This window comes from Vitis riparia, chromosome 18 (assembly GCF_004353265.1).
Source record: "Vitis riparia cultivar Riparia Gloire de Montpellier isolate 1030 chromosome 18, EGFV_Vit.rip_1.0, whole genome shotgun sequence".
NCBI classification, from domain to species: Eukaryota; Viridiplantae; Streptophyta; class Magnoliopsida; order Vitales; family Vitaceae; genus Vitis; species Vitis riparia.
In genome coordinates, this window is record NC_048448.1 from 1,735,501 (window position 1) to 1,748,451 (window position 12,951).

Sequence of the window (12,951 nt, forward strand, 5' to 3'; positions counted from 1 at the left end):
AATGATTTTACAAATAAGTTATACTAGGAAATCAAAATACCTTGTAATAATAGATGAATTGAAATATCATTTATAAGTGAAGTTTCTTTTTCTTTGAAATCATTCTTGATTTTATTACCAATCTCACTTAAATTATTTAAATGGGGAATGGATAAGAAAAGGAATGAAAACACATTCTCAATTCTCATTCCTACTTATCAAATATCTTAAAGAATTCATCATTTGGGATTTTGATTGAAATTGTTTATTTATTTATTTATTTATTATTATTATTATTATTATTAATTTAAAGAATAAAATTCAATTTGAAAATTTTAAATATGTATAATAAATTTTTTGATCTACCAAGATAATTTTGTTTATTTTTCTAGGTTCCTAAGAAGTAGAAGACTCTAAAAAGCATTTACTAAAAATTTATTTTGAAAACATATTTTAGAAAAACTTTTTTACTCCAAATTTGGTTAATGTATTTTGAATTTGCAAAACTATTTTTATGTTTTTAGAAAAAAAGACATTTTTCAAAAGAGGCTCTTTTAAGTTGACTTTAAGTTTAAATTATACTTAATATATTTACTTAAAACTTATTATTTAATTCTTACTTTACATATTAAAGTTATTTGATAAAATTAATTTAAAATCTATTTTAAATCATCAAATTAACATATTTATCCTTATAAATTATTATTAGGGTAAAAGAGATTGAGTAACAATAGAGATTGTGGATTATTAAAATCTATCATTGAAGTAATTAAAACAAATGAGAAGAAAAATGTAAAATGAAAATGTGGATTTAAAAACAAATTAATTGTTTTTACTTATTACTGAAAATTATTTTTTACTTTAAGTCATATCATCAAGTTATTTTACCAAACATACTTAATTTATTTAATAACTTAATTTATTAAGTTATTAAGTTGGTTTACCCAAGACATAAGTTTTAAAAAATTAAGCAAAAATTCAGTTTAATATAAAGGAAAATAATATTCATCATGTGAAAAATGACATTTTTACAATGAAAAAAAAAAAAGAAGAGAAAAAGATAAAGGAGAATGAATTTTCAACCAAGCATAGCAGGATCAGAGGAATTTCCTTCGGATGAATTAGGCTGGGCTCGACCAACCGAACCAATAATTATCCATTGGTTTTGGCCTGATTTTGTGGATGCTAGCCCACAGCCCAACAGTCCCAACAGGCCCAACAGCCCAAGGCAAACTCATTGTTTTTTCATTTTCGGTTCCATGATCTTCTCACTAAATAGTTTTTCCTCTCTTTGTTCCTTTTTACTTGCAGAGAAAGAAAACAGAGCAGCAAAGCACAGTTGCTCCAAACCCTAGGTTTTCTGCATCGGACTTACCCCAGATTTGTAAGTGGTCTCTTCAGATTCGTTGTTCAGCAATTTCTCACCCTTTGCTTCCACGATAGTGCGCAAGAACTAAAAAAAATGCTTTTTATTTTTTATTTTTTAATTTTTTCTCTTGATTTTTCATTTAATGTTCCTTTTGGTTGCTAAGAAATCGTAGGAAAAGAAAAGGAAATTTGGAATTCTTATTTAACTGCTATTGCAATCTCCCGTTTTCTCAGCAGTCAAATGGTCGGTTTTAAGTCGTTTTATTTTTTCGATCTCGGCAGGGTTTAGAGAAGATGACTCAAGATGTGGAAATGAAAGACCGTACAGCTCCTTCGAACTCTGTTTCTTCCACTGGTCCATCCACTTTGCACCGTAAGTACAGACTTAAGATTATCTGTATTCATTTTAAATTATATGCTACGTTTAATCACCGCGATTTGGTAGGAATAAACAGAAACAAATTCAAAATTTGAATATTAGGTATTTGATTATTTGGGACCTACATCTAAAAATGATTTCTACTGTGACCTACATCTAAAAATGATTTCTACTGTGCCTGATGTGATTTTATTTTATTTTTTCAACTAAGTTGAAAGTTCTTTTCTTTTCCTTAACTTCAAACAGAGGATTAGGATTTTTTGTTCATTTGTTTCCTCGTTATTTGGGATGTAGAGTTGAAGGAGATAGCATCACTCATCGAGACGGGTTCATACACCAAAGAGGTGCGGAGAATTGTGCGAGCTATTCGCCTCACGATGGCATTGAGGAGGAAGCTGAAGGTGCCAGTGCTCTCTGCCTTTCTTGATTTCGCTCTTGTGCCACTTTCTGAAGCCCACTCCAGGTTGTCTGCGTATCTTCCCAAAGTAAGTGAGCCTTCAAGTGTCTTGGTTCTCTGGTATTTTTCATATAATTTTGTATTGTTTCTGTAAGTTTTTCCATATATCAATGTTATTACCATCACTGTAGATGTGTAGATTGATGTTGTTAGTCATAATGAGTGTTTGGGGTAACCCAAAAATTAGGCTAGATTAAGATGATATGGTATTGTATTCAGTGAAACAAAGGCAATCATGTGCACTAGCCTTTTGTGATATGAAATACTTATATTTTGAGACTGGAGGAATATTTTTCATGCTTACTTTAGAAGAGCAAAATCTATCTGATTCTAGAGGACTTGGAGGATCAGATGGAAAATTCTCAGTCTGTAAGGAGATGGATTAGTTGAAGGTAGGTAAATTATGTTACGTGCTCTTCAGCTGATTGCCTTAGCTACATTATGGTATGAAAAATATAAGGTTGGATGCCTTAGCCCTTCTGCTGGGGGGAAAATCCCACAGCATCATTGGGTATACAAGTGATGTATGGATCTAAGGTTTGACTGCAGTTCAATACAGTAACTATGCTAGTAGTTTTGGATGGTCATCCAAAACACCCCAAGCAAGGATTTCAAATACTAATTAGCAAGATGATGGCTCAATTGTTGGTTTCCTGGAGGATTTGAAGTGCTTGAACCATTCATACATCTGCAACATGTGGTGGGAAGAAGTGGCATATGTTCCAGTGATTAATGAGTCCTTGAGGCCCAGCTCAAGTGGTAAGGAGTTGTGGGAGGATTCAGATTTAAGTCACAGTGTGGGGAATAAAAAAAGAGTTTACCTATCATTAAAAGAAAAGGTTTTAGTGATTACCAAGTTAATTTCTTTAGGTACTGCACAGTTGCCCTTAGCCCTGCCCAAAAGGCTTGAAGTAATTTCTGACTTTTTTCTGAGAATGGCAGGTTTGCCTCAGGTGTTACCTGTATAGTTGATGATAGAATAAGTTTCTATAAATGTGATCCGTCCATGTATAGAGAAGACCAATTATGGCAGCTATGAAATGTGAATTTGTATGCATTTGGAGTGGGAAGGGGGGAATTGTCTCTAGATAGGTTGAGTTGGCACAACGAGCTTCTAAATAAGGCTGGCCATGGGAATTGTAGTGGAATTCACAGTATGTATCTCTACATCCTTGCATCTATCTAATGAATGGTGGCCTTTGATTTTTTACATTATGACATAGTAATTAAGATCCTTATATAAGCTTTTAAAGCATATTTAATTCCTTTGTGGAAATCCTTAGTGCTAAGGTTCATTATAATATTTGTTGTAGGAAGACGAGCATGACATGGAAGTTGACACAGCAACATCTGCCGATCAAGCTCCAGTGAAGCACTTAGTGCCCGAGCTTGAGATTTACTGTTACTTGCTTGTATTAGTTTTTCTGATTGATCAGAAAAAGTACAATGAGGTTGGATTGATTTTATTGACTTGACTTCTTAATTTTCAACTTAGCATGAACCGATTAAGTTTGTCATATTGTAATATGGCTTAGTTGTGTTCCCATTCAGGCTAAAGCATGTTCTTCAGCAAGCATTGTTCGGCTTAAGAATCTGAATAGAAGAACTGTTGATGTTCTAGCATCCAAATTATACTTGTATTACTCATATAGCTATGAGCTTACAGGTCATCTAGCTGAAATTCGAGGGTGAGCTATCAATTTATCTTATTTTGTGTGCATTCCTGTAAAGATAGATATAGCACATTTCCATACATGTTAACATGTAGCAGGAATTAGAGAATTTGTAGCCAAACATGAATTATATCTGTTCTTTTTGCTGACTTGAAAACCGTCCTATTTCCAGCAACCTCCTTGGCTTGCACCGGATTACAACATTGCGCCATGATGAGCTGGGCCAGGTTTGTGTCAAATTAACTTGGAAAAGTGTGCAGTGCATGTGTTTAAGGAGCTTATGTTTGATATAATTCATTACGATGCAGGAAACACTCCTCAACCTCCTATTACGAAACTACCTCCACTACAACTTGTATGATCAGGCAGAAAAGCTGAGATCAAAGGCACCACGGTTCGAAGCACACTCAAATCAGCAGGTGCCTTGATGTCTTCTTGTACTTTATTTTTGTGTGTGTGTGTGTTTTTCCTATTATTTTGTTTTGTTGTCTTTCTTTATATTTTGGGAATCAGGCATTATGGGTAATGATTCTGGCTCTCCCACATAACCCAGTGGCATGATCCATTGCACTTTCTGCTGATTAGGTTCCTGCTAGATGTCTACAAGCTGATTGATAATTAGCGCTTAACTTTCCAATTGGGTTCTGGTCAATGGACCTCCAAATTTATATGTTATTCGTTTCAATCCATTGTTACCCATCAATAACTGTTTGGTAAGAAATTAAAACCAAGAGCCCACCAAAGCCAAAAATCCATTGAACATGGAGGCTTAAGCCGCTTGTAAAATATATACCAAAAGCTGACAAAGCCCTAAGACCCATTGAAATCTATTGAATATTTGAGGCTTAAGCCTTAAAAGCCTTAAAAGCCTTGAGGCAATAGTCTTAGCCTGTACTCCTCAACAGGGTAAGACTTGAGTCTCATCTCAATTAGCCTTGAGTAAGGCTATGGCCTCAAATATAATTCACAGTGTCTCGCCTTGAGGTGAGCCTCAGGGCATTAGCCTCATTAGCCTTTTGAAAGACTAGTTCCCCCCTGGAGTTCTCTAATAACTTAGCTCAGTGGCATGGGCCATTGTGCCCTCTGCTGTTCCTTCTAGAGGTCTACATGCTGATAGTTACAGTTTGCAACTTTCCAATTGGGTTCTGGCCCAGTAGACTTTTGTTTTATATGCTATTTGTTTTCATTCATTTGTCATCCATTAATAACTTTTCAGTAAGAAATTAAAACAACTTATTTCATTCTCATCACTGTGTATTTATTTTCAATATTTGTATCTTTGTTCGCTCTCAATTGATTGTTACCAATCCCTGTTCATAATGGTTCCAGCACTTTGTGATTGCAAATCTGGTTTGGTTGCCCTCCCTAGGGATCAAAATCTTATTAGAACATTTTTTTTCCTGCAGTTCTGTAGATATCTTTTCTACCTTGGGAAGATCCGTACAATTCAATTGGAGTATACCGATGCAAAAGAGAGTCTTCTACAGGCTGCTCGTAAGGCCCCTGCTGCAGCTCGAGGATTCCGAATTCAATGTAACAAGTGGGCCATTATAGTCCGTTTACTGCTGGGAGAGATACCTGAAAGAACAGTATTCATGCAGAAAGGAATGGAGAAGGCTTTGAGGCCGTACTTTGAACTTACAAATGTGAGTGTTGACTTGTTAAACTTGAAGCTTCTTTCTTAATTATTACAAGCACACACGTTAGTTCTCTTGTTTTAAACAAGGTCAGAGAATCATGATGGAAGATTGGTTAACTGCTCCCTTAATTCCATGAATCATTACTGGGGGTTTTTGTAAAGCTAATTGTTTGGAGTTCTCTGGCCTGAAACTATGCAAATTGGGCTAAATCAATATCTAGTCCTGATACATAACCATTTTATTTTGAACGAAAATTTTTAATTATATGATGTAACTTTCAGGCTGTTCGGATTGGTGATTTGGAGCTGTTTAGGTCTGTTGCAGAAAAATTTGCTGGCAGTTTCAGTACTGATCGAATCCACAATCTGATTGTTCGGCTGCGGCATAATGTCATTAGGACTGGGTTGCGGAACATTAGCATCTCTTATTCCCGCATCTCGCTTGCAGATATCGCTAGCAAACTGAGATTGGATTCTGCAAACCCTGTTGCGGATGCTGAAAGCATTGTGGCCAAGGCTATTCATGATGGTGCAATTGATGCCACTTTGGATCATTCAAACGGCTGGATGGTATCAAAAGAGACCGGAGACATCTACTCCACAATTGAGCCGCAAATTGCTTTCAACTCCCGGATTACTTTTTGCCTGAACATGCACAATGAAGCAGTTCGGGCCCTCCGGTACCCACCAAACACACAAAAAGAGAAGGAAAGTGCTGAGAAGAGGAGAGAGAGGCAGCAGCAGGAGCAAGAACTTGCAAAGCATATTGCAGAGGAGGAGGATGATGATTTCTGAGGGAACAGGGGGGTCTTCATGTAATTTTTCTGCAGAGTACAGGGTGCCTTCCTGGCTGGTTGTATTTTTCTTCTGTCTCCTCCATTCCAAGAGCCAGCGAGTTCATAGTCTCTTACCATAACTATACCTTTTAGAGCAAACTGTAGTAGATGGTCACATTCTACTGTTTTTATCTGTTGATTTTTATCATGGCAATTTGAATAGCTCACATCATGTTTTGATTGTGTCAAGTCTGGTTCTACAGGTACCCCATCGTATCTATTGACAAATTGCATTAGTGGGTGAATTTATATAGCTGCCACTTTTGTTTGTTTTCTGGGAAACCTTGACCGCATTGCCTGCATTTGATCCTCTAGCTCAACCAACATGAACGGTTTTTTTAATGCAAGTGCCACGAAAGTCTCATGGTCGACTGGTTTATTGGTCTTCCTCACGCATCACAGCTGCAAGCCATTAAGGTAAACCTTTATGATGGAGCTTCATGTCACTCGTGATTATCCCACTCATCTATGAATTCACCTCTTATTTATGGATGCACCATGTGCTATAATGTGGCTTGGACATCATCGAGAAAAGGCCCCCCATATGATGCTGTTAGACCATAGATCTCTTCAAATTGCAGTCATCCAACACCAGGGGCAAACTCAATTAATGAAAACTTCTCCAGAATCTAATCAATCTTACCATCATTATTAAAATAAAATTTCACGCCTTTTCATTCTTCTGTATCATGTGCGATGATTGATAATAGCTCCAATCATTTACATCCTCCATAAAAGGGTCTCCCTTTCTTCATCATCCCTTTTACTCAACATATCATTACTTGTTTATAATATACGTTTATGTATAGGACGAAAAGTCATACTATTGCCCATTCTTCTCTTTCCCATTTGGTGTTGTGGCTGCTCATGGCCACTTGCACATCCACCGCCAGTTCAGATTCATGAATTCTCACAGTAGACTTTTCTCTTGGTTTTGCCTCCCAGTTTTACCTTGGCATGACAAAGTTCAAATCTGAATGCTGATCACTATTTGTAGCCATAGCAGAAAACATTTGCTTTCTTTGCAGAGTTAAATAAAGAAGGGCTATTTGTTTTTGCTGTTTCAGAGACCAAATCATAGGACAAGATCTGAGAAATCGTGTTGCCTAATAGTCGGTGTAACTTAAAAATCCCAGAATTAGCCTATCAGAGACAGCCATTTCAGTAGTAAAATTTAAAAACAACTCAGCACCGCCTGTCAGGAGGAAGAAAACAAAAAATAAAAGGAAAGAAAAGCTCATCTCTATCTGATGTGAAATGGGGTCATGTGCATAACGCTGAAGAATGATGGGGGACTGTATCATATGGGTCAAAGCAACACCATGTGAGGTTTGTATTATATGATTCTGTTTAAGGAAAATATTCTATCGCATAAGGCTCTGTATTCCTTGAAATAGCAACAAGCAACCACATTAAAAGAATGCAAGAAAAAAGGACAATTGGGTTTGTGGTTTCTGATCCATTCACGGCTCTTCTATTGGGAAATGCATGTGGTTAGAGAACGTGGGAATAATTGAATGAGTTTCTGGACTCTTCAGACTTGTTGATATAATTCAATATTTAAAATTAAAGAAAAAAAAAAAAACTTGTAACTTCTCTCTACTTGCAGAGATCACATGTGAGGCTGTTGCATTGGAGAGCCTAGCTCCTATTTAAATAGGCAGTCCTGGAGTAAATGTGAAAATTGTCCCATTCCTCATCATCCTCCATCTTCCTCATTCTCCTTGATCCTTGGTCTCCCCTGATACAGAAATGGCGAAAAATCTGCTTCATGCTTTAGCAATGGTGCGCGTAATTTGCTATTTTTTCTCGAATGTTAATGCCTTTACTGCTTCTGGGTGGACTAAAGCTCACGCTACGTTTTATGGAGGCAGTGATGCCTCTGGGACAATGGGTAAGTGGCTGTTTCATGCCTTATATCTCTACTACTTTTATGCTTCTGGGACAATAGCTTAATGTTTTTGCTTGCCCAACAGGAGGGGCTTGTGGATATGGAAACTTGTACTCTACTGGATATGGAACAAGAACGGCAGCTTTGAGCACAGCATTGTTCAATGATGGGGCTTCATGTGGGCAATGCTACAAGATCATATGTGATTACCAATCCGATTCACAGTGGTGCAAGAAAGGAGCTTCTGTGACCATCACTGCAACAAACTTTTGCCCTCCAAACTATGCTCTTCCAAGCAACAATGGAGGGTGGTGCAACCCACCCCTGCAGCATTTCGATATGGCTCAGCCAGCATGGGAAAAGATCGGTATTTACAGAGGCGGGATCGTCCCAGTGCTGTTCCAAAGGTCCCAATACCTACTTTTTCTTCTATTATTATTATTATTATTATTATTATTATTTTTCCTACCTTATATTGATGTTGAACAATGTTTCAGGGTTCCATGTAAGAAGCATGGTGGTGTTAGATTCAGTGTTAATGGAAGAGACTACTTCGAATTAGTATTGATAAGCAATGTAGCTGGGGCTGGATCTATTCAATCAGTATCAATCAAAGGCTCCCGGACCAGTTGGATGGCCATGTCCAGGAACTGGGGAGCTAACTGGCAGTCTAATGCCTATCTCAATGGCCAGTCTCTGTCCTTCAAGGTCACCACCACTGATGGAGTGACCCAAGAATTCGACAATGTTGTGCCTTCAGATTGGGGGTTTGGTCAGACCTTCTCTAGCTCAGTACAGTTTTAAGCCAAGAAAGCTGCTTTGGGGTTCAGGGTTTCGGGTTTTCATTGGCAGAGGCGTGCTTACTATTTTAATGAAGCAGCCCGCCCTAAATTATGAGAAGGAATTCTCAAATGGTTGGCAATGGAGATGGGGGCTAACCCATGAACTCAAGGCTACTATCAACTCCTTGTGCCCATTTCTTCCACAGGGCCTGAAAACCAAATTATGGTGTCATTGTGTGTTGAAAATTTTCGGGATCTTACTGAAAATCATGCACATCAGAAATAAGAAGCACATGCAGTTAAATTGCAGCTTCAAATATATGAATAGTTCTTTTTTTCTTCATTTTACATATGCTTGTAATATCAATCTTTATCAGCAAGGTTTGACCATTCCCAACTAATAAAGATCCCAGTAAATCATTTTTTTTTGCTTTTGCCTTTCCATCCATGATCTACCTTTTGATATTAAAATGCTCTTACTGTTTATTTTGATAAATTAAGAAGATAGCTATATAGTCAGTGAAATTTAGCTTCTTGGTTCTTACCGCTTCACTGTTTCATGCTTAGTCCATGAAGCTTGGGTTTTTATCGATCCTCAGACCTGTTAGTTTTAATGACAATCAAGTTTTCTGAATATGGGGATTGGAAATTTAATCAGACAGAGGCTTCAAAACTGAATAAATGATCAGAATTTCATATCAACAACAGTACTCTGCATGAACTTTCTGTTAAAGTTTCGGTTAAAATCAATTATTGAAGAAAAACAGTTTCCAATCTATCAAAGCTTTCACCATCTCATAAAAGTCTAGTGTTTAAAAATTAGTATCGAATCCTAACATCTTCTGATGGAGATTTCTTTGCCTAGCTGGTGGAAATTACTTCATATTCAAGTCAGAAGCCAGCTGGAGACATTTTAGTACAACATTGGAGGGGGAAAATTTATGTACTACTAATATGAATTTGGTTGATAAAGAAAAATGAAAGATTGCTAAGACCCAAGTACAATTTGAGGCCAAACTTTCAAGTGTACTACTAGCGTAGATGTGGAATACTAATAACATAGAGGGAGCTGTTCCTGATGATCATCTCCAATCTCCTATTGTTTACTAGCTGCTCGGCACTTTTAGATAAGCATTGAAGTAAGGAACATTTGGAACAAATATGATTACGCAACGATCCCTTTATTAGTTCAACCCCTTCCACCAAATTTATTCTCTTTTCACGTTGGTAGGGTCACTATGCCAGTCTAACTAAAGGCCATTTGATTGCTTATTTTCAAAGAAGGCCTAAAGAAAGAAAAAGATGATGCAGCTATTTCTGCTACCAGTTTGTGTTTAATTTAGTATTCAACTTTTGGGTATGGGTTAATCACCTACCCTTTGGTCATCTATGACTATAATAGAATTGTTTAGTATCATTAAACTCGTGCAAATGCATTGCTTTTCAAACCTTCAACCGGTCATTTTCTGTAACGAGTTCTTAACTTGGGCCTTGACAGAGTTGAAATTAAGAACAGAGAAATGGAATCATTGCAAACAACTTAATTTGACTTGCCCACCAAAAGAACAATAATGAAGGGGCCATGCCTTGTCTTCTTATGAGAATGCTTCAAAAATAATACTCCACTGTCAGGGTTTTTGCTCACCAAATTAACTAACCATGTCCTCAATAACAACTCCAACTTTCTTTTTCCATTCTCCCCCCACTACAAATACTAGTCTGGTCTTTTTAGCTTTCACAGATAACCAGCAGAAAAGAGTCGAATTCTGTAGTTTCTAGTATGGGAGCAGCTAATATACTCGGAGTGCTGGTTCTCACACTACTTGTCATGTTTCCAGTTTCTTCTCCAGTCTATGCACTGAGCTTAAACTACTATGATCAGACATGCCCCAAGGCTGAGTCAACAATTTCGGATGCTGTCAAAAAGGCAATGACAAATGACAAAACAGTTCCAGCTGCCCTACTTCGAATGCACTTCCATGATTGCTTCATTAGAGTAAACATTTTCTGCTCTTATCTTTCTGCCCTTATCCTTCTTCTATGTTGTTTGTAAACTTAGAACAACAATAAGCCTTTTTGCAGGGGTGTGATGCTTCTGTGCTGCTGAAGTCAGTGGGCAAGAACACAGCAGAAAAAGATGGGCCTCCAAACATTTCATTGCATGCATTTTATGTTATTGACAATGCCAAAAAAGCAGTGGAAGCTCTCTGCCCTGGTGTCGTCTCTTGCGCTGATATCTTGGCTCTAGCTGTAAGGGATGCAGTTGCCCTGGTTAGTTAACAATCATAATTGTCATATAACAATGACAGTTATCGACTTTGGTTTAGATGATATTGGTCAAGTAGTTGAAGTACTGTTTGACTTGGTTATAACATTTTTGTTACATGTTTTTCTCTGGTGGAATATGTTAGTCTGGAGGCCCTACTTGGAATGTGCCAAAAGGGAGAAAAGATGGAAGGATCTCAAAGGCAACTGAGACCAGACAGTTACCAGCTCCAACCTTCAACATATCTCAGTTGCAGCAAAGCTTCTCCCAGAGGGGACTTTCCATGGAAGATCTAGTGGCACTCTCAGGTAAAAACCAACACTAAATTTTGATTGTGTTTTGAGTTTTTCAGTAGAATATATGGAGAGTCTGACTCTGATTCAAATCTGGGCATACAGGCGGTCACACTCTCGGATTCTCTCATTGTTCATCCTTCGAAAACAGAATCCACAACTTCAACTCCACCCACGACGTTGACCCATCCATACACCCATCATTTGCAGCCAGCCTACGAAGCGTGTGCCCCTTTCACAACAAGGTGAAAAATGCAGGAGCCACCATGGATTCTTCCTCAACTACATTTGATAACACATACTACAAACTTCTCCTCCAGGGGAGGAGTCTGTTCTCTTCAGATCAAGCTCTACTCACTACTACAAAGACCAAAGCGTTGGTCTCTCAATTTGCTAGCTCCAAAGATGAGTTTGAGAAGGCCTTTGTGAAGTCCATGATCAAGATGAGTAGCATCACTGGTGGACAAGAGGTAAGGCTAGACTGCAGGGTGGTCAGGTGAATTTGTAGCCATTTGGAAACTTTCTGGTGAGGCGTGTGTTTCCTTTTATTTGTATGATCTATTGTTTGGAGGGTATTGAAACCATAAAAATTACCAACTTGTGTGTTATTGTTTGCTTCTTTGCCCTAGTACCGTTGAAGTGAACGGTGGCGAGATGGAAACAAGGTTCAAATATATATATGCATAAATGGAAATGTTAATGAATTTCAATTTTCAAATATGTGATCCAGTGGAAGACACTTTGATTTGCAAAGTCTGCCTTTCCCTCATTGAAATAACATATTTTATTTCCTCTCATTTTAGTACCACTTAAGCCTATGGTTAAGCAGATGGGTATCGATTTAATACTGTGAAGGACCTGTTTCCAAATCTAATCAAGACTTATTGGCCAAGAAAAGGAAAAACAACTGGACATTGTTGGATGGGCATTGAAGTTAGAACAGGCCTGGTTTGGCTACAATTAATCCCATCCACCAAATTTGTTGTCTTTCATATTGCGGGGTCAGCAGAATAGTCTAACTAAAGGCCATTTGATTGCTTATTTTAAATAAGGTGTAGTTCGGATTGGGTGCATCTTCTACTCTGCAATAATGCATCTTGGGATTATTTAGTACCATTAGTTTTATGCACATAAAGTGGGATGATTGGATACTTCATGCCTTGACACGGTGGGAAGAAAAAAACAAAGGGAATAATTTCCAACAAATTAATTAAAAAAAAATGATCTTAAGGCATTTATAACTACAGAAGAAAACCTCCTTCATGCAATCACCATTAGGATGTAAGATTGATTTAGTTATTGGGCCCAAGCCCAGTTGAGGCCCGATTGGGAATTTTTAGCCGAAGCCTAGCCCATCCATCATGTAAGTCTGTTCTGAGCCCAACCTA

The 12,951-nt window shown here is 37.6% G+C and overlaps 3 protein-coding genes across 3 annotated transcripts; all 3 read left to right on the forward strand.

The window, feature by feature from the left end:
- The first annotated feature begins 1,263 nt into the window (after positions 1–1,263).
- LOC117906689 (probable 26S proteasome non-ATPase regulatory subunit 3) lies at positions 1,264–6,567 on the forward strand. Its single transcript, XM_034819834.1, has 9 exons — positions 1,264–1,363; positions 1,630–1,720; positions 2,021–2,211; positions 3,497–3,634; positions 3,735–3,871; positions 4,029–4,083; positions 4,165–4,275; positions 5,263–5,502; positions 5,778–6,567. Exons 2-9 carry the CDS (start codon positions 1,642–1,644, stop codon positions 6,288–6,290), a joined length of 1,464 nt encoding a protein of 487 aa, XP_034675725.1. The 5' UTR covers positions 1,264–1,363; positions 1,630–1,641; the 3' UTR covers positions 6,291–6,567.
- A 1,374-nt stretch (positions 6,568–7,941) lies between these two features.
- On the forward strand, positions 7,942–9,436 carry LOC117906691 (expansin-A11). Its single transcript, XM_034819836.1, has 3 exons — positions 7,942–8,225; positions 8,308–8,629; positions 8,720–9,436. Exons 1-3 carry the CDS (start codon positions 8,084–8,086, stop codon positions 9,024–9,026), a joined length of 771 nt encoding a protein of 256 aa, XP_034675727.1. The 5' UTR covers positions 7,942–8,083; the 3' UTR covers positions 9,027–9,436.
- Positions 9,437–10,707: 1,271 nt separating this feature from the next.
- On the forward strand, positions 10,708–12,316 carry LOC117906690 (peroxidase 64). Its single transcript, XM_034819835.1, has 4 exons — positions 10,708–11,000; positions 11,087–11,275; positions 11,416–11,578; positions 11,669–12,316. The coding sequence occupies exons 1-4, from the start codon at positions 10,785–10,787 to the stop codon at positions 12,061–12,063; spliced, it is 963 nt and encodes a 320-aa protein (XP_034675726.1). The 5' UTR covers positions 10,708–10,784; the 3' UTR covers positions 12,064–12,316.
- The last annotated feature ends 635 nt before the right edge of the window (positions 12,317–12,951 follow it).